The following is a 20,205-nucleotide window of genomic DNA, read 5'->3' on the forward strand; positions in this document are numbered from 1 at the left end:
TGACAGGAACAGAGAGAGGGGGTGGGGAGGTGGGGAATACACGATAAATGTGTACGCTGGGTAAGAGTGCACTATAGGCAGTTAGGGAAGGCTGTTCACAAACCTTTTATATTTAAACAAAGATAGTCAGAAACAAAATGGAGGAGAAACATGGTAGAATTATACCTCAAAACTCAGCTGTGGGTAGTCAAACATGTTTCCAAACCAGGACAGGGCTGAGTTCACAAAAGACAGCAGGGCTAGGAAGGCAATCATATTCACAGCGATGCTGGCCACCAGGGAGATGGATGAGGTGGCTCCCTGTGTTGCAGCTTCTAGGAGATTCCTTGAATCGCTTTATGAAAAAATAGAAATCCCAGAATTACCGAGGAGTTGTCGGTGGATGGACATCACAGGTATGGAAGTGGCCTTATCAGAGCTCACTCCGGTGGAGAGACCAACTCTCAGGCCCAAGCCTGAGTCAAAATATCCACCTGAATTCCATGAAATCATGATGGCATTTATAACCGTTGAGTGTAGATGAGGGATGTCTAACTGTTCTACAACTCTTTTATATGGGGTCACTTATAATTAAAAAGTTGGGAAAAGATAAACATATTATAGGTTTTAAAAATGGTATTTAATTAAAAGTAGCTACGAGAGAATATTTACAAAATGTTTGTGGTATAAGAACTAACAATTCAAGGCCTGAATACCCATCACCTCATTTAAGAAATGGAATGTCACTGTCACCTTTGAGTTCCACCCTCCTGCCCCTTCAGCACTTTCTCAATTTCATTCTCTTCTCTCTAATCTCAGAGGTTCCTGGCTCCCTTAAAATTTGCTTATCATTCCCTTTCTTTTCAATTTTCCTACTTGTCTGTATCCCTAAATAATATGCTGTGTAGGTTTACACATTTGCTAAAATTATAAATGGAATAACACATATTCCATATATTCTTTGGCAACTTGTTTTTCACTTCATGGTTATGACTTTATATACAAAGAAGGGATGAATCTCAAAAACATGTTAGTTGATTAATTTTATTTCACAAAATACTTTTGAACATGCTCAATCCCTTAGTCTTTTCCACTCTTTTTTTCTTTTGCACAGGGCCAAAGAAAATGAACTGATCAGGGGTTAAGGATTAGCCTTATATCATACTGTCTCTTCCCTGTTACGTAAGAAAATTCTAGAAATGGTTACCCTATGGCTTTCCAATGGTCTTAAACCAAAGCTCAATGAACATATGCCATATTTAAAGTGAAATATCTACATCGAACAGTTAAGGAAATGTATTATTGACATTCAGGGATTTAGAAAGATTGTCCTCAAGTGTTGAATCAAGATTTTGGGGTGCAGTATAGTCACTGGGAAATCAAGTCCAGTTTACTGCCACAATTCACTGTGCTCTCTGGTCATCCACTTTGTGCTGTACTTTGAATTTGGATGCCTCCCCCGCCCCCCAGTCTGGCTTGTGCAGTCATTAACTAGGTGAACGTGTTCCACTTACCCATTTTCCATCTTCATGGCACTCTTAAGGGTTATTTTAGGCGTTTCTGTCTCAGGCCAGAAGAGTTTAGCCACAGCCAGTGATGCGGGCGCTGACATAACTGAAGCAGTTAACAAGTGGGTGGACGAAACCTGCAATTTCAGGACAAAAAAGGCCAACTTCGGTACAGCTTTTCTGTTGTGCTCAGAATAAATGACACAAAAGCCTTATAAAGGAAAAGATGGGCAGGAATTGATTTTATGCCAGAAAATAATGTTTCTTTGGAGGCTGGGAAGAGCTCAAGTAGCCAAGTCAGCATCGCTTTGAGACTCAGAGGGAGAAGGCAGGAATTTGTGTTAATTAATCACCTCCTCCAGGAGAAGCACAAAACTAAAATCAGATCATTTCAGAAAATAATTAATCCTGTGCTGTAAGAACTTTCAAAAAAAACTCTTCTGTTGTCCTTGTGAATGTTCAAATACTCCCTAAAGCCCATATTTCATTGCATCATCAATTTAGATAGGGGCTATCTGGGGGTACAGACATAGATACACCCCTTTCCATCTTCCTGTTGTTTTCCTGAAATCCTTTGTGTCTTTACATAATATTCATTTATCCAGAGTCCCTTTAGTCTGTAAACTATTTCTGTTTTCCTCACTGCTGGTCTACTTAAACTCTTTTCCCTTTCCTCCCCACAGGAGATCCCAGATTTCTGGATTCTCATCCCTCTATTTTCAGAATTCCAGAATCAGCACCTCTCCCTTCTCCTATCAGGAGATCTGGTCAAATTTCTATTCCTGAGGTCTCCTTACTCCTTTTCTTCTTCCGTCTTCCCACTGATTGGCTCTTCGAGTCCTCCCTGAAGTCGTGGAATGAAACTCGCCTATCTTGTAAGAGATCCTAACCACCTAGGTCACACAGCTGTTATTCTATCTCTCCACTGGGGTTGCATCTATGTGTGGCTTGTAAGCTCTGTGCTTGGGCCCATGCACCAGTTATCATAACATTCTCCAGCCCCATGCCATAGGTCACCAGCTCTCAAACTAGGTTGTGCGTTGGAATCTGGGGACTTTAAAAACAAAAACAAACTATTGCTGCCTGGGTCTTATCCCAAGAAATTCTGGTTTAATTACTCTGGGGTATGGGCCTGGCAGTAGGACTTCTAAAGGCTCCTGGGTGATTCTAATGTGCAGTAAAGTTTGAGAACCACTGCTCTAGGCCTGGGGTCGGAAAGCATTTTCTGTAAAGGGCCAGGGAATAAGTATTTTTGACTTTTGGGGCTACAACTATTCAAGTCTGTAGCATAAAGTCTGCCATAGAGAAATGAATGGAAGTAGCTGGTTTCCAAAAAAAACTTTTTGATTATGAAAAAAGGGAGTGACTTATATTTGGCCCATGGGCCGTAGTTTGCTGGCCTCTGGACTAGATTGCCTTTACTAATATAATAGTTTCATTTATTTATTTTTAGACAATTAAAATTTTCAGCCTAAGTAACCTCATAATATGATTTCGTTTTGTTATGGTTGCATATAATTCACATTTAGCTGGCACAGAAATGAAAATGGAGCCCCAAACCTCCTTGGGGTCACTCCATTCAAATGCCAAAGAAACTGTGACCAACTATACATCACAAAGGACACTCTTTTGGCCTCCTTGTCTAGCAGCAATGGGAAAGAAAAAAGAAATAACAATAGCAAAGACAGAAGAGGATGTATTTTCCATAAATTAATCCCCAAACTTTCTTACCCCAAAAGAAATGTATGCACCTAAGACACTTCCAGCAATGGTAGCAAACCCAGCAGCCATAATTGCATGGAGTTCGGACTTGGTGATGTATGGTAAATACGGTCGGACCAGCAATGGAGACTCTGACTGGAAAAAAAGAGCAACTGGATTAAATGTTCCCTTTTAAATCTGGGGAGTTTATGCCAATTTCTCAAATTTCCATTCTCTAAAAGCAGTATTTCTAAGAGTGGACGCTGTAGACATGCAAATTCTCAGACTTACTGAAGCAGAAAAGACCTCTAGGTGGTTCTGAGGCATGCTCAAGTTGAAGGACCCACACTGTAGATATCTGGGTCATTTGAACTCCAGGACAGTGTGCTTACAGTATAGAGTCATGTGTAAAGTTGGAACAATTCACAAGGCCAGTTCACAGAAGGCCCTCCCCCACCCCCCCAGCCTAGGATTTGATTCTGATGTCTGTGTACACTTCTGTATGGTGGGGACATCATTGGCCAAGTGACTCCACCCAGTGGCCTGGAATTTTGTATTGTGATTCCCAAGCCTCTGTGACGTCCCATCTTCTAGCTTCATTCGACAGACCCTAAACCTCTTTGCTGACTAGAGAGACAAGTATGTATACAGAAGGTGCCCCCAAAATGTATACACATTTTAAGATAACGTCTCTTAAAATGCGTATACATTTTTTTGGCACCCCCAATATATAGAAAAATATCAGCAATACAAGGACAGGGGCCCACAGGCCCTTTTCTCATTAGGAATCAGAGACCCCTCTCTCCTGCTTGGGTGGAAAGAACTTGGAGAGGGTGTAGTTGTGAGGGCTTGAGTCCCATTAAGGAGGGCAGGCCGCCTGCAGTGAGGGGCTCTCCATAAGTAATAGCTGTACTTTTAGCATATTAAGTATCAAATGGAGCACCATAGAAGCCTGTGTGCAATTTTACAATTTTCCCCTCATTATTTCTAATTGTTCTACAAGATTGAATGTGTTGAGCTTCAATTTATGGACTAAATAAAACTCAGTACATGAGCCCTCTTACCCCGCAGGTAGGAGTAATCAACTCAAGATGGTGCCCTAATTAGTCCTGAGAGACTTTATGACTATAATTATTATAATTGCAACTCCTAGGGAAGGAAGTATGGGCCCCGCTGCAAAGACTATACTTCAGGCTAGCAAGCTGGGCTTCCCAAGAAGAAGCCTCAGCCTGCCTGGAGCAGCTGTAAGCCTAGGATTTGGGGCCATGTGTTTTTCTGGGTGACTTGATTTTTGCTTCAAATCCAATTTCCTTGGGCAGTCACGCTAGCAAGCATTCACACTTGGTTTCCATGGTGTGTGATGCCGTTCTGCCTGAAGCTACATATCCTGAGTGTGAGAATGATCATTACCATTTTTTACTCAGCTACCCCTTAGGAATGCTGCTGTTTTAAGGCATAGAGGTGTCTTTTTTTTTTTTTTTTTTTTTTGCTTAAATGGACATTAGGCAAATGAATATTTATCCATGTGATAGATCAGAGAAGTGAAAACGCTTTTTTGTTCATCAGCGTTTTTCTTCAGGCTCGGCAAAGAAGAGACTGTTAGCCAGTTCCGCCAAGTGAAAATGAGCTCAAATATGTATACAGCTGTATGGTTGTTTGTCAAAAGCCTTTCCTGGTCTCTTTCATTACTACGAGCATTATACTACCGAGTGTTAGACTGCCTGTGCATGTCTGCAGCTCCAAGATAAATGGTGAACTCCATTTGAGTGCATGAGCTGTTAGCCTCTGAAGGGGAGCCAGAGACCTTAACAGTTCAATTAAGTCAGAAAAGATTTGTTGAGAATCTATACATGAGAAGCCCAGTGCTTTGATAAAATGATTCAATCTCTCTTCCTCTCCATAATTTTCAAGAACCCAAATCCCACATGAATGCACCAAGACTCTTGGTCTCTCTCTCTCTCTCTCTCTCTCTCTCTCTCTCTCATCTGGATGTTGTCAATACTAAGTATTCCGTGTTTTTGCCACCCTTCCCCTACACTGAAAGAAATAATAGTCATTTTTTTATTCTACTTTCTGGGAAGAGTATTCACTTCAGCAGATGTTTTGCTTTGCTTTATTTTTTTGATAGTACAACTTACCTGTCCAATGAATATATTGCCAGCAGCAACTACAGACTCAATAGGAGATGATCCCATAGTAACTAGCATTAGCCATCCAACCTAAATGGGAAAAGCCAATGAAGAACTATTTGTATACACAAAACTTCAAAGTAGGGATAAAGATCTTTAAACTGGAGGAAAATGCTGCAGACTTCAACAATTGTTGGCAGGTAGTGATGGTGCTACATGTGAGTATATCATATCTAGGCCCTAGAGCAGGCTGATCAAATCCTCCTTGAGTGGTAAGTCTGAGTCATTGTATATACTTTGAACATTATACAAATGAATTTCTGTTGAAATATTGTAAACAGTCATGCAGGCTGTACTGCATTCCAGGCACTTTTTAAGCCCTTGATTCTAGTAATGTGTTTAATCTCATTAATCCTCATAATAACCCTTTGAGGGAGGTCCTATAATTATGTCCATTTTATGGAAGAGGAAATCAAGGCATAGAACAGTTTAGTTGTTTTGTCAAAGATTACCCAACTAATAAGTAGTGGCGTGTAGTTGAGGTTTGGCCTTTCTAGTTAATTCAAATGAACATAGTTTATAGTCCCACTTTTGTACTGTTACTTCCAACCAGAGACGGTGGGGCCACCCCAGGATGAGGACTTTCTGTTGCATTTTCTCTCCTTTCTTTATGCTTAGACATGAGCACAGTAATTCTCAATGTTTAAATAGACAATCAGAAAATGATGAGCCCTGGCACTCTTGCTGAAATTCTGAATTTGTTGACTGGTGTTTCTCTCTCTCTCTCTCTCTCTCTCTCTCTCTCTCTCCCTCCATTTTATTTACTTACAGAGATCAAAGGAGGGCTTTGTCTGTGCCCAGGCCCTGTATGCACTGCCTTGCTCTCATGTGCATTCAAACTATCTTACAAATTTCCTAGTTTTGTGGTCTAACATATGAGTGTAGAATTGACAGGTGCTGGGGAAGCAGGAATGAGACTAATTCTTCAGACTTTATTTTTTTTTAATTTGTGTGCTTATGAAACTCCCCCTGGAACGAAAAGCAGTGCCCCCTTTCCTCCGACTTGCTTTAATTCTCTAGCAACTCCTAGACCAGGAGTGCCCACTATCGTGACCTCCTGAGGATAAGCAGTGACTCTGTGTAAAGCACCAGCTGGATGGCCAAGATGAAGGGAACAATGCTGCTTTCCCTGGCAGCTGTCTGACTTGTTGGAGTCAAGTCTGTGGCTAAGGAAGTAATTGCTAAAGTTTCATGAAGATATCCAGTGGGTTACAAGTCAAAGCCCTATTAGAAGTCCCTGAGAAAAAATTCCCTCTATGGACACATGTCGGATTTTTTTGGGTTTCAGTCTAATAACTTGGGTGGTGGTGGTGGATCTTAGTACTAAGAGAAAGATACTTTGGAAAAACCTGGATAAAAGGCATTTAAGACTTTGTCCCTGAAATAATCAGCTCTACACCTGTCACCCAATCCCTTCCAGTCTTGGTACCTTTTGAATGACCCATTGCATCAATCCAAGGTAGTAGAGCATGGAAATTACAGTGCTGAAGAAAACCACGATTGGCAGGACCTGGGGGTGGGACAGGGAGGAAGGTGGTCACAGGTTAATGTTGGCCCTACTAGCATTAGTATGTTTCAGTTCACTCTTCTTTCTGCCTCCTTTTCTGAGACATCATAAGAGTACTGGAAACTCCTCTTGAACTAAACAACACTTTTATTGGGTGGCTTCCCCATCCACAGTCTCTTACTCTAATTTGTTCTGGATAAGCATGAGTATATTACTTAGGAAACTTGACATTTTTTTCCTTTCTCTGATATGATGAGCTTTTCTCACTTTAGTTTCTTGGAGAAGGAATGAAGTTTTGGGGGAATTTGTAACTGGATTAACCAACGGAAGGCTAATGGCAGATATTCTTGTTCTGATATGAAACAGACATGGGCGTCACTACTCATTAGCAGTGTTACCTAGGTGGAGACTAAATGTGAGCAACCTCAGAACCTTATTCATAGTGGCTACACAGATACAGCATGGTAGGTGCTTATACCCAGTGCCTCCTACAGAGTAAGCACACGTTAGTTTAGCTTTTAACATAATAATTAGTTTACTTACAGATTTTTGAATCACTAAAATGGTTAAACTTGGGAAACTAGTTTACTTCTGTGTTAACAAAATTATCTTTTTCTAGATCCTATTTTCCTGATGCTCTTTGGGTGCGTTCAATGCAGCCTGTGTGTCTACAGGGAACAATTTCTACTCTGCAGAGGTCACACACAGCTGTAGTCTGTGTCCCTCTGCACTCTTACTCCTTGTTCCCCAGCTAAATGGCCAGGGACAAGCTGCCACCAGAGGCACAGAATGACCAAGGACAATTTGTGCAAGATCTAATTTAGAAAAAAAGTCTATTAATAATATATATTAAAAGACATTCTGTGCCATTATTGAGAGCTCACTTACTTAATGTGCTTTTATTGGCTTTAATGGGCAGGCAGAACCTTCCTGAAAGCTTCAGGGAGCTAGAGGGGCTCATCTCTCAAATGTTCCCACAGAGAAGCTGCTTTGGCAGAAAGGATGAAGGTCCCTCCCCCAGGGGACGAGGGGAAGACACTCAGACAGTCTGGGCAGCAAGGTTCTCTTTCTTGTGACTTTATTTTTCCCAGTTCTGAATTAAATTAATGATATGAGCATATTTCAATCTCAACGTATAAACATTTCACCTTGTTTATGAGAAGGCTCTGTTATCTCAGACCAAAACATCGGATCAACAGTTTTTAGAAGTCAGCAGTTTTAAAAACCATTTGCCATTCACACTTGGCCTAACGGAGGCAGGGGTAATTGGAGTCCCTAAGTGAGCAATGTAGAAGTGCAGGAGCAATAACACAGCACAAAAAGGAAAGCTGAATAAAAAGCCATATGGATCTTTCTGACTCATCAACAAGTATTTATAGGGAATTCCCAGAGGAAGTGAGCTTCCTGGGACTTGTGGGGGCCTTGGGAGGGAACATATTAGGCTTGAGCATGGGGCCAGGTTGCCTTTCTCCTGTAGAATAATGTCCCTCCTTTGGTTGGAGGAAAGTCCGGCCTCTAGGCCTGCCCAGGCAAAGGCTGTGCTGAAGGAAAGATGGGGAAGATTTAGCATGGGGATGGTTCTGGAAGGACAGAGGTTGATCTGGGTGACTAGCTGTCCTGTTTAGCCTTGGACTGAGAGATTTCCCGAGTTCAGAGCTGTCACCAATCCTGAACCTGGAAGCCATTAGTGGCCATATGCCTATTCATGGCCAGGTGCCTAATATTCTTTCCCCTGAAATCTCAGATGCGATTTTTGTAAGTATCTTAGACAATGCTACCAGCCCCCCAGCAAAGGATTTGAACATTTCTGATTTTCTTTAGATGTTTCTCTTAATGCCAAAGTAACAAAATAAAATGTTTGCAGTCCACTGACTTCAGATACAATTGTAAATGAAAAAGGGCAGTAATGTGTTAGGTACCTACAACATGCCTGGCAGGGATATATGACTGGTTTCTCGTCAGTTAGGTTCTATCTGAACATTGACGAAGACGGAGGAGTTACTGCAAAGAAAGTGACGACATAGAAAAGGAGTCTGGCTTTACCTTAAATGCAAAGAAGTGGTCTGTGTATTTCTCACCAAAGACAAATGAAGAACCAGCGTTAGTGTACTCCAAGAATGTCTGAGTTGGAGAAAGGGAAAGAGCAGATCATTACAACCACCGAAGTGGTGATTACAATCCACAGTACCTACCAGGCTCTGCAGAAGCTGGGGACCCAGCAAACTTGTTGAACAGACTTGGAAAGTTAATTTTCTCAGTGTTTCCCCCTCCCTGGATGGCATGGAAGTGTATTTTTGAACTATACCTGCATATAGATTTCCTGTCATTTCTGACATTCAATCTGACTCTAAGATGCTCAAGAATGAGCCAGGTGTGGTAACTGGTTCCGGCAAGCCACAGATGGCACATAGGTGGCACTAGTTACCACTAGAGGCAAAGAAACCCTGTTTCTCTGTAAAACCATCTTAAAAGTGTGACACCCTTTGGACAGAATGAAAGGGGCAGTCAGGATAGGGAGTGATGTAGTGCAAGATATGGATAAGGGACGACCATAGTATTAATAAACTAGACAGATTAACATACTCTACATCCACAAAATTATTTGTCTAACTCATGCTACAGAATTAAAATTTGGTCAACTAATGCAGACAAATAAATCTATTTCTGACATGTCTTGAGGATTATATTCAAATGTTAAAAGCACTATAAAGGCAAGGTGTTCATTTGAACCCAACTTACCTGAACTTGTTTGCCTAACCACTCAAAAGCTATAAATCCAGGCTCAGTCCTTAGTATTAAGAGCCCAAGAAGAAACTGTAACCCAATTCCCCAAAAGACAGGCCTCCAGTAAACCTAGATGAAAGATGAAGAGATATATTGTATTAGAAATTTAGTGCTGAACGCAGCATCAATGCCCTGAGGATCACTGTTTCCTGGGAAGCTTCTCACATGTGGCCTATGAGTTGCCTTCTTTGGGAGGCCAAAGAAGTCTTGAGTGGAGAATCCCTTGATAGAATCACACCCAAACATCTCAAGGCTGCCTTCCCTGTTTCTAATGCTGAGTTTGAGGATTTCAGTCCTGCAAGAGTACGTAACCATTATGGCATGATAAAATAACAGACACAAGAGTTGTCCTAGAAGGGCTGGTAAAAGAGTGAGGAACTGGCCTTCCTGGTCGTGCTGTAAATATTGGATACATGCCATTCTTTCCCCCGTCTGGAAAATGGAAATATGGAACATGACTTCTCTGTGTGCCCAAGGTTTGTTGAACTGATAATTTGTAAGTGAATTAAGTGAAGTTCCACCCTGTTGAGGGGCTCTCATTTCTCTATAAAAGGAACCAATTAACTCTGATGCAGACCCAGAGAGTGCAGCAGTAATGGACAATCACCTGCTTTCATTTTTGGTGCAGAGATAAGTGGCCTGCAAAGAACTATGGGATTGGAGGCATAGAACACAGCGGAGATATTCACCAGAACAGGACAAAAGATTTGGATCATATTAGGTGACTTTTACTTCTTGGGTCAAACTTTCAGCCAGTAAAGTCTTCCAGAGTTTGACATTATGAGTCATATGTGAAAGCTTCAATGTCTCAGAATTCTTGCTCATTTATTGGGTTTCAGGCTGACAGAACAAGGATGAGAATTGAATTCCATGTGAACAAAACTGCTTAGGACAAAGTTTTGGAGTAAAATAGCTGAAATTTCAAATGTAAGTTCGATAAACTGCAGAATCCAGTGATAGAATATTAGATTATTTGCTGGTCTGAGTAAATCTTAATCAAAGGGATGAGTTTTTTTGTGTGTTGTTGTTGTATATGTGTTTCATGGGGCTAGGTGGGGTACACAAGTAGAAATTGGACTTGATAGGAGAACATCTCGCTGGTTGTATAACTGGAAAGTTACTGAAAATGAGAAATGACAGAGTAGCTGTATTATGAACATTTGGGAAGAAGGGGGGCCCCTAGCTACTTAAAATATCACAGTAAGGTAAGACCAATATTGAATAACAGTTAACGTCTCTCACACTCATTATTTTGAGCAATTTACACATGAGAAGAAAAGAGGGGAAAAAAATCCCCCAAAAGATCAGTTTCCTACTTACTTTGGTTGGGTACTTGGAAAACAGAAACAGCAGGAGAATATACATGATGACCCCACCGAAGGATACCAGCTGCTGTTGGCCCAGTTTGGCGGTGTCAAAGATCAGCCAGAAAATAACCCCCAGCACCAGTGAGCTCCAAATCACCCTAAGAGAAAGGAAGCACTGGCATCATTTGCTGTGCTAACTGCAACATCTTAATCAGGCTTAAACTCCCAAACAAAAAATATTGATAAGAGTTACACATCCTGGCACCAGGAAGTTGTTACATTGCAGCAGACCTTCTTTGGTTGTGGCTATAAAGGCAAATAGCCAAAAAATTAAACAATGTGTCTCTCTCACTCCACAGCTCTGGGGCTCTTTGCTGGTTCAGGGATATATGAAGGGGTCAGAGAGGGGAAAGGAAGTTTGGAGAGGGAAGTCTGGTGATTTCTGAGAGAGATCTATTGGGAGTCCTCACCTCTGTTTTGGGAGGTGGGTGAGGTGCTACCTTCTTCCTTGTAAGGGAGAACTTGAGATGTGCTCTCTGCAGTTGGAGGGCCTCACCTGAGCCTCAGCAAGCCAAGTCAGACTTTAGACTGGGTTCTGACTCCCTGGGGAATCTGGCAGGCATGACAAGACTGACTCATGACTTGGATGGCAGGGCCAGAGATGGTGCTGTGTTGGGATTGCACAATCCTGGTGTGCTTGGCCAAGGATGTGTGAAGTTTCCTGGTAGATGCCATGTGGGCCATGCTGGGGAAAACTGGTCCTACCCACCTGGAGGGAGAGGAGTTCCCACAGACTGTGACTGAGGGAAAAGCCCTAAGTGGTTACCTGAAGAGCACTGGGTCCTACAGGAGAGTTGGCTTTAATAATTCACAGGCTCTTCCTCCCAAGGAGGCCACAGGAGGAAGTTACCTCCCCAAGTCAGAACTGTCACATGTTTTGGACAACATTCTATCACTGGTAGCACTTGAAATTAAGGCAGTTTTTAGGGACATTTGAACACATCTCAAATGAGTCATTGCCTTATCTAAGCCTTGATTTCCTGCTTGTAAAATGAAGGTATTTTAACAGATTATCCCCTAGGTTGTTTCTAGCTACAGTATCTCATAAATTAGGCAGCAATTTCAGAACAAAATTTTGGAACAGTGTTGGAAAAAACTAATATCCCTCTCAACTGCAATAAGAGAACCAACTGCATTTACCACTTCAGCCAGAACCAATGGTTGTCCAGAAGCCTCCTGCCAGGAGAGAGGAACTCATCAATTTGATGTTCATATTTGGCCATAAAGTGATCCCAGACCACAAAGAAGATGGCAGCCACAGTGATCACGAAAAGAGGAAGGGCTCTGTGAAAGTTCAGCACACAGGCAGCAATCACCATTGCCAGGTAACCTGTCCAGGAAGCAAAGGCAGACAGTGAATAACACCAACACCAGCTGGAGACCAGCCTCCAGCACTGCTCTGGCTCAGCCAAGGGCAGGTTCAATTAACAAGCTATTGAATACAGGAATACTCTTGATATTCTTGATGTGGTTATTGGCTCCTCTGATTATAAATCCCTAACAGTCTCACCACGAATGCTAGGAGGATTCTTCTGTTTCAGGGTGCTAGGTCTCTTTTCTTATAGAACCTTCTGAGTTCTTGAATCACAATGCTTGACTTGTTGGGCCTCTTACTTAGTACTAACCAGCTTTTTCTGGTATCCAGACGCAGCATGTAAGCTTCTATCAGAGAAAAGCCCAGGTGTTGGAGAATCACTGGCAAAAGGTATTGGTTCTTCTGGGTGATAGCTCAGATTTGGCTTAAGCTTGAGTAGGAAAATCTTTCAGTGTCACAGAGTCTCTAAAGGAAAGTGGAAGGGACTTTGGAAGAGGAGATTCAAGGTTTCTCATTTAAGGTCAGCAAACACTGTTTAGTTTGCAAGTTAAATTTGGCTGGCCACTTGTTTTTGAAGGTGGCAAGTGCATTTGTATTTGTATATTTTTATTTGTATCCTACAAATGAAGTCATTGGAATACAGCCATGCCTGTCTATTCATGTTTGTGCTACAATGGCAGAGTTGTGTGGGTTTGACGTATGGCCCACAAAATGCTATCTGGCCCAGTACATAGCAAACTTACAACCCTGCAATTCCCTCTTCCAGCTGTGTGAGCACCAGCAAAACCACAGACGTTAGAGGTGCAGCAGTCTTGGATTTATATCTGTGGACTTGGGTGGGAGGCTTCACATTATATGGACAAGATTGCTCTTTCAAGTGGGTGGACCCTTTGCTCTGGGGGGAGTGCTTTTCTGTGTCCAGTCGACCCTTGAACAACACAGGTTTGAACTGCATGGGTCCACTTATCTGCAGGTTTTTTTTTCCAACACATATTGTAAATGTTTTTTTCTTTTCCTTAAGATCTTCTTAATAACATTTTCTTTTCTCTAGCTTACTTTATTGGAAAAATACAGTATATAATACAATATCAAATACAAAATATGTGTTAATTGACTGGTTGTCTTATTGGTAAGGCTTCCAGTCAACAGTAGGCTATTCGTAAAGTTTTGGGGGAATTAAAAGAGATACATGGATTTTTATGTGCTGGGGTGGGAAGTGGTGCCCCTAACTCCCTTGTTGTTCAAGGGTCAACTGTAGATAGTATGGTTCTGCCTTCAGGCAAGAGGAATGGGCCACGTGACCGTAGATGACTCCTAATGTGATATCCATATAAAGTATTAATTGCTTATATTTCCCCCTGCAATTAGGTTCTGACACTGTGATTACCACCATGTTTTCCAATACCTCAATCTGTATTAACCAACTCTTAAATCCACATCAAAATAACAAGAGCTGCGAGAGTGGGTAACCTAAAAAATTAGCTGCTGGCTGCATAAACTGGACAGGGAGACAATCTGCATAGGTACCCCAAGCTGAGACCCGAAACTCAGGGCCTTCTTGATTTATTTCCCTGCCTCATTGGATGATTCAGTGAAGTGCAAGGGAAAGGGAAGATTTATTTTCTTTCCACAGAAAGCTCAGCATAATAATTGGAGGACCCTAGAAGAGAGACACTGGTATGTCATCCCCTTTTGTTATTTACCTGCTAATAAGATGCCCCAGATGATGTACCGAATGGTGGTTTTGTGTTTCCTACAAAAATCACAAACTGTACCGTACTTCCTTGCCAGATACCTGTAACAACGCAAAAACAAAACAGCATACAGAAGTAAACGCTAAAAACATGAAATAAACTGGCATGATATGGCTAGATGAGGCTTTGTAAAGAATGCAAGTAAACAAACAAATTCATGAAGTATATGTTCTACAAAATTGAAATGGGAAACTCATTTCATTTTAATCTAAACTCAGCCATGGCCTGGATCAACCTCTGCTGAATGGATGTGCCAAACCCAGAGCTATTACAGAGATGCAGAAAACATGCTCCTGGAAATAGAATGCGGGAGATGAATAACTAACAAAAAGCTGAAAATAAATCATAGGATGAGAGTGTTTCTCACTGGAATATGAGGTCTTCTATTATCTTTTAAGCCAGTTATTAAATGTTGATTTTTAAAAAAATATCCAATGAACTCTCATCCCTCTTGTTCCAAGAAATTTGAGTAAGATGGAGGTTCCCTGTCGTCGCTCACTCTACTTTTTAGTGGGAAGCTGACAGACTTCACTCGGTGCTTGGAATGTAAAGTAGCATTTCATGGATTTGACAGCTATTAACCAGTGGGCTGTCATATAGCTTTCTTAGAAAGTTCTGGAATTGTTGGCATGTCTTCGTTTCTGTCCAGAGCTTTGTTACGGGGTGGTGGGTAGTGTGTGAGCAATGTGTGCACGTGGTCACTTCTTGCAGAAAAGAGCATGTCCACCAGTGAGTGAGATTGGAGAGGCCACAGGGCTGGTTCCACAACAACTGTCCTCCGCTTCTCCTGGGATGCTTCTGGTGCCTCCACACCTGCTCTGAATACTGGCTGCCCTGCAGGTGCCTCTTTTCTCAATGTCACATCTAACAGGGGCCTCTCCTTCTCCCACTTGAGGCCGGGTGGAAGGAATTTACTGGCACATTTAACCATTGCCACTTCCAGGCCATTGCCACTTCCATTGCCACTTCCCGGATAGCATTTCTAAAACAACTATTTCTCATCCTGCATAGAAGATTCCCAATCTCCAGGAGCTCAAATGACTTAGCCCTCTGCTGGGACCTCCCTCCCCTCAGTGAATTCCTCCAGTTCCCTTCCAGCAGTCATGTCCACATGTCCAAGGCTCAGCCCCCTTCAAGTTTCACGGCACAGCAAGTCCTTGGCTTCTATAAAGCCTTCTTCATCCCCTCAGACAGAAGCATTCCTCTATACTTTATTTCTATTCCTTTTTTATTGTGTTTTGTTATGAGGCCTTGACTGACTAACGTCCTGGAGAATAGATCTCTGTGAGCCCTACGGCACCAGCACCTTGGACTTAAGGGTGGTTGGCAGGTTATTTGTTGAATTACTAGATAAAGGAAATGGGAGTGTATATTGCTTTTTTGGAACAGTATTTTACAGCTGTGGGTTGGGACCCATTAGTGGGATGTGAATTTGATAACCATCACTAAAAGAAAGAATAGGACATGTGTATCACATAGTGAGATAGGGATTATTGCATGAAACTTTTGTCGTTATGCATGGGTGTGAATGCGTGTCCTGAGAATTAGAAACATTGTTCTAGGAGATATTGAGGGAATATGAGTGTAGTAAAGACTAAGTTTTTCATGGTCTAATTTAGGAACCACAGATGCTGCATTATCCTCAGTTGTGGATATAGTGTTAAAAAGCAGCAGTGGTGGAGGGTAACATTTAATAGGGCACATCCATCTACTTTAGGCTGGATTTATCGTTTTTTTTTAATCGTAGAGAATGCATGTAGTCCATTACAGCAACCTGACACTGTGTACAATAAAGTAACTAGAAGTAGATGCTTCTGCCATTTGGTTATCCAGGCTGAGCCACTCCCAGCCGCCTCGGTTGTTTCGGCCCCACTGACATTCGTGAAACCTGAGTACCTCTGAGCACCCAGGGAGTCTGAGTCTCCAGGGTCAGAGATTCATGAAGTACAATGAAGGATGGAACGAAGCTCAGGTTTCCGAGGTGGTAAATATTCTTCCTGATGTATATGTGACAAGATCTTTCAATCCTAATTCTGACCAACTCCAGAGATGTCCTCTGATACATGAAAACAAAGTTCCTCAGAGATTTAGGAATTAAAGTTAAATTTATATAGGGATTTAGAAAATTGACAAACCTTTTAGTGTTATGACAGAGTACCAGACAATCTTGGACTAGGAATCAGAAGCTGAAATTGTTAAGTTAGCTTTTTTCCCTCTCTAGTTGACTAACCTTGAGTAAGTCACTTCTGTGAGCTTCATTTTTCTGGTTGAAAAAAAGATAATATAGTTTGCGTCTCCTACGTCATGGGGTGATAAAGGCTTGGAATACCTTCAGGATACCACAAGGTAATAGCAAGTTTGTTGGGATTTTAAATGGATCGGGTTTCGAGAAACCAATTGCTTATTGATTGACACTAAGAGGAAGAATTAATTACTTTTGTATGGACTGGAGCAATTAGTTGGTAATTTACACCTGTAATTAAAAAACTGTCTTAGAATGGGTTCCCAGGACATCAGCAGTTTGAATTTACCATGTTGATTATCCTAGAGCTCCATTAATTTTTCTGAAAATGGTGTTAGGGGGATCGTGGGGAAGGGGTATTGGTGGTATTATTATTAATAAATAATAATACATTTTGAAAATTAGGTGAGGCGAAAGCAAAGTAGCGAAACCATTTTGTTTAGGAAATAGGTGTAATTATTTCTCTGGTTTAAGCCTGTACCCTTTTTGATGTGTCTCTTGATCCTCCTCCTCATCTTCTTTGTTTCTTGGAGAATCCTGCTCAATGGTGACCTGCCCTTCACCCTGGAAATCAAACATTGGAACAAAGATGGAATAATAAGAATCCTGGGAATATTGGACCCTGATCTTCTTTGCTCAGAATTTTGGCAAAGAACTTTCAAAAGGTCTTTTCAAATTATTATACAAGAAGATAGCTCCTGTTATCTATAATACTTATCACAAAAAATCCAGGATCATACTTATCTTTCCCTTTTCTTCCAAAAGAGCTGTTGATATTGTCTCCTTTTCTTTGGGGAACAGGCTCAGATCTCAGCTTTTTTGTTTCTGTCTCTACTGCAATCATCCAACCCTAGCTCTGTTTTTAGGCAAGTGCTAAATGAAGTTAATACCAGAGGCTGCATAAATCTCCCTTTATACTCTGCCAGTCCTTGTTTCCAAAGAATGGAGACCAAAGCTGGTTTTATGTTCCTGGCAGCCTAAGGCTTGTTCTGCAGATGTAAACACTAGCTCAGCATCTTTAAGAGCTTATAAACCTCCTCTTGGGAACTAGGGTCCTTCTATCAGTTGGTCTAAAGGGAAGTATTTCTCTTCCTCAGCCAGCCCTTGCTCTAATTAATAAGTGAAGTATATACCGGGGCAATCTTTCATGGAAATCTTTCTAAGTACTGTTTGAGCTCTTCAGCCTCCATGTCCCATCCTGTTCTTGGGATGGTGTACAAGATTTCTTCCCTCCATTCTTCAATAATGTCTTAAATAGGTCAGCTATCATAAGCAATAGTGAGGGAAGGTGAGGAGGAAGTATGCAGGTGTGGAGTGATTTTGAACACACACTAAGTGGTACACGGCTAAATCTCAGCTTTTGATTCCTGTCGTATCCCATATGGCCATTGATTCTCTTTAACAGAACTCATAGAAATAAGTCATTGGTATGTCTCTGAGCTGAAAGAATCCACAAGGATCATGTAATTCTTTGATGCCAAACTCCACTGTACTTCTGGCTGGACTCATTTTCTGGCTGGACTCCAGAAACTAGAAAGGTGAGAGGACAGTAATTGCAAGCGAGACCTGCTGAGTCCAAGCTGCAGAGGCAGAGGACAGGGGTAGAGATGAGCCTTTTTCATCCCCCCCCCCCATCTAACACCTAACTTTGTCAATAAACTGTGTGGCAAATATTTGATTTAAATGATCGTAATAATTTTTTTTTACAGTGAAATTGTCCCAACTTACTATTTATGGAATGTCTAGTATTACTATTGTTTTCTTCACCCCCACCCAACCTTTTCCTGTCTCTTAAAACAAACCCAAACAAAACAAAACAAACCAAAACAAAGCAACAACAAAATCTTTTTGATTCAACAGGCATGGGACATCTATCCTTCCTCCTTCCTTTCACAGCCAAACCACTTGAAAGAGTTGCCTTTACTTTTGGTGACAACTCCCTCACATCCTGCTCATTCAACCCACTATAAGCAGACTGTTACCGAGCTGGCGTCTACCAAGGTCACCCAAGGGCCCATTACTGCAAATCCAATTAGCTACTCCTTACTCTTCATATTCCTGTTTACAACACTAAGTATCTAATTTTTTTGTTTTTGACCTTTTTTTGTGAGACAACTTTAAAGAAGACTTTTTAGAGCAGTTTTAGATTCACAGCAAAATTGAGGGGAAGGCACAGAGATTTCCCATATACCCTCTGTCCCCTCCCACTACAGTCCTCCGATTATTGACTTCTCCCACCAGAGTGGTACATCTGTTTAGTCAGTGAAACGACAAAGTCCATAGTTTACATTAGGGTTCAAACTTGGTGTTGACAAGAGAAAAATTCTGAGATGTCCTAAATTAAATTACAACAGGCTGGAGGGTGGGAAGAAGAGACAAGAAGTTAATCAGTTAACAGAGCCAAGAGCAGACATCAACAAAAGACTGTTCACATTCCTGAATGTGAAACTTTGAATCAATTTCCAGACAGTTATTTCAGCTCTTATCTAAAGAGAATAGCTGACCACCAATTACCACTACATCCTGTTTACTCATGAACTTTCTGGACTGTTGCCCACAACCAATCCAAAAGCAGCAAACATTTCTTCGTTATGGACTATGCACCTATCCCAGAACATTTTCTGCTTCACCTTCTCCTGCCCCTCTTGTCTATAGCTAATGTAAATTCTTTCAATACAATTCACATATTTCTTCCCCAAACTCATTGTATAAAAGAGCCCCATCACCCCCAGTATGGCAGACATATTGTCTTCTCCTTCTAGCTCTGCTGCTGGTGGTTTAGACTGCGTGCCCCAGGATCTGGTCCTTTTTCTGGCAGCATATAGCTCAATAAACCCTTTTTTTCCCAGGAAATCTTTTGGCTGTGAAGGGTTTTGTTTAACAGTGTTTTGCATTCTATGGGTTTAGACAAGTGTTTAATAGCATGTATCAACCATTACAGTATCATACAGAGTATTTCCACTGCCCTGAAACTCTGCTGTGGTCCACCTATTCATTCCTTCTTCCTTTCTAACCCTTGGCAACTACTGCTCTTTTTACCATCTCCATAGTTTTGCCTTTTCTAGAATGTCATATAATTGAAATCATGGTATATAGCCATTTCAGATTACTTCTTTAAGTTAGTAATATGCATTTAATGTTCCCCCACGTCTTTTCATGGCTTGACGGCCCATTTGTTTTTAGTGCTGAAGAATATTGCATTGTCTGGATGTACCATGGTTCATTTAACCATTCACCTACTAAAGGACATCTTGGTTGCTTCCAAGTTTTGGCAATTCTGGATAAAGCTATTATAAACTTCCATGTGCTGGTTTTGTGAGGACAGAAGTATTGTTTTCTTTTTTTGTTGATAATATTTAGTGAAATGGATACTTTACAATATATCAAATGATAATAGACAATAATATGTGTAGAACAATCCCAATATAGATAACACATGCATGACTATAGGTCTTTTTTTTTTTTGGTCCAAATTTTGCTGCAATAATTTTCCAAATTTTCTACTTCCGACAAGTTAGGTTTTTTTTTTTTTATCATAAGAATAACTCCCCACAATAAATGGCTCTATAGTAGGCACCCAGAATTACTAAAAATAAAAAATAAAAAAGAAGGACGATCTACATGGATAATTCGCTCACTTTTTAACAGTAGAAGGCTTTCTTCAAATGAGATCCTACCTAGAAGTCAATATATATATAAAAATAACAGTGGTGTTGTGACAGAGCACTCAGCCTGCTGTGTAACTTAGGTGTTCCTGCTAGGGAGTGATGGACACAGTTTTACAATCATATCTTAGAACCTTTCTCGTCAGCTTCATTTACCTTAAAATTGAAATGCTTTTGTTTATGCCAATGCTTTC

The 20,205-nt window shown here is 41.2% G+C and overlaps 1 protein-coding gene across 2 annotated transcripts in view; it reads right to left on the reverse strand.

Moving 5' to 3' along the window:
* The window catches only part of SLC28A3 (solute carrier family 28 member 3), a 54,232-nt gene that overhangs the window by 9,003 nt on the left and 25,024 nt on the right, over window positions 1-20,205 (reverse strand). Inside the window, exons 3-13 of one of the 2 annotated variants that reach the window (XM_019750092.2) lie at window positions 16,828-16,910; window positions 14,054-14,145; window positions 12,176-12,365; window positions 10,989-11,133; window positions 9,624-9,737; window positions 8,928-9,005; window positions 6,807-6,887; window positions 5,327-5,407; window positions 3,219-3,344; window positions 1,494-1,624; window positions 166-334 (exon numbers count right to left, since the gene is read on the reverse strand). In XM_019750092.2, coding sequence (XP_019605651.2) covers window positions 166-334; window positions 1,494-1,624; window positions 3,219-3,344; window positions 5,327-5,407; window positions 6,807-6,887; window positions 8,928-9,005; window positions 9,624-9,737; window positions 10,989-11,133; window positions 12,176-12,365; window positions 14,054-14,145; window positions 16,828-16,910 — 1,290 coding nt within the window. The remainder of the gene's footprint in view (window positions 1-165; window positions 335-1,493; window positions 1,625-3,218; window positions 3,345-5,326; window positions 5,408-6,806; window positions 6,888-8,927; window positions 9,006-9,623; window positions 9,738-10,988; window positions 11,134-12,175; window positions 12,366-14,053; window positions 14,146-16,827; window positions 16,911-20,205) is intronic. The other variant, XM_074330610.1, reaches the window with a different exon arrangement.

Source organism: Rhinolophus sinicus, linkage group LG04, assembly GCF_036562045.2.
Source record: "Rhinolophus sinicus isolate RSC01 linkage group LG04, ASM3656204v1, whole genome shotgun sequence".
NCBI classification, from domain to species: Eukaryota; Metazoa; Chordata; class Mammalia; order Chiroptera; family Rhinolophidae; genus Rhinolophus; species Rhinolophus sinicus.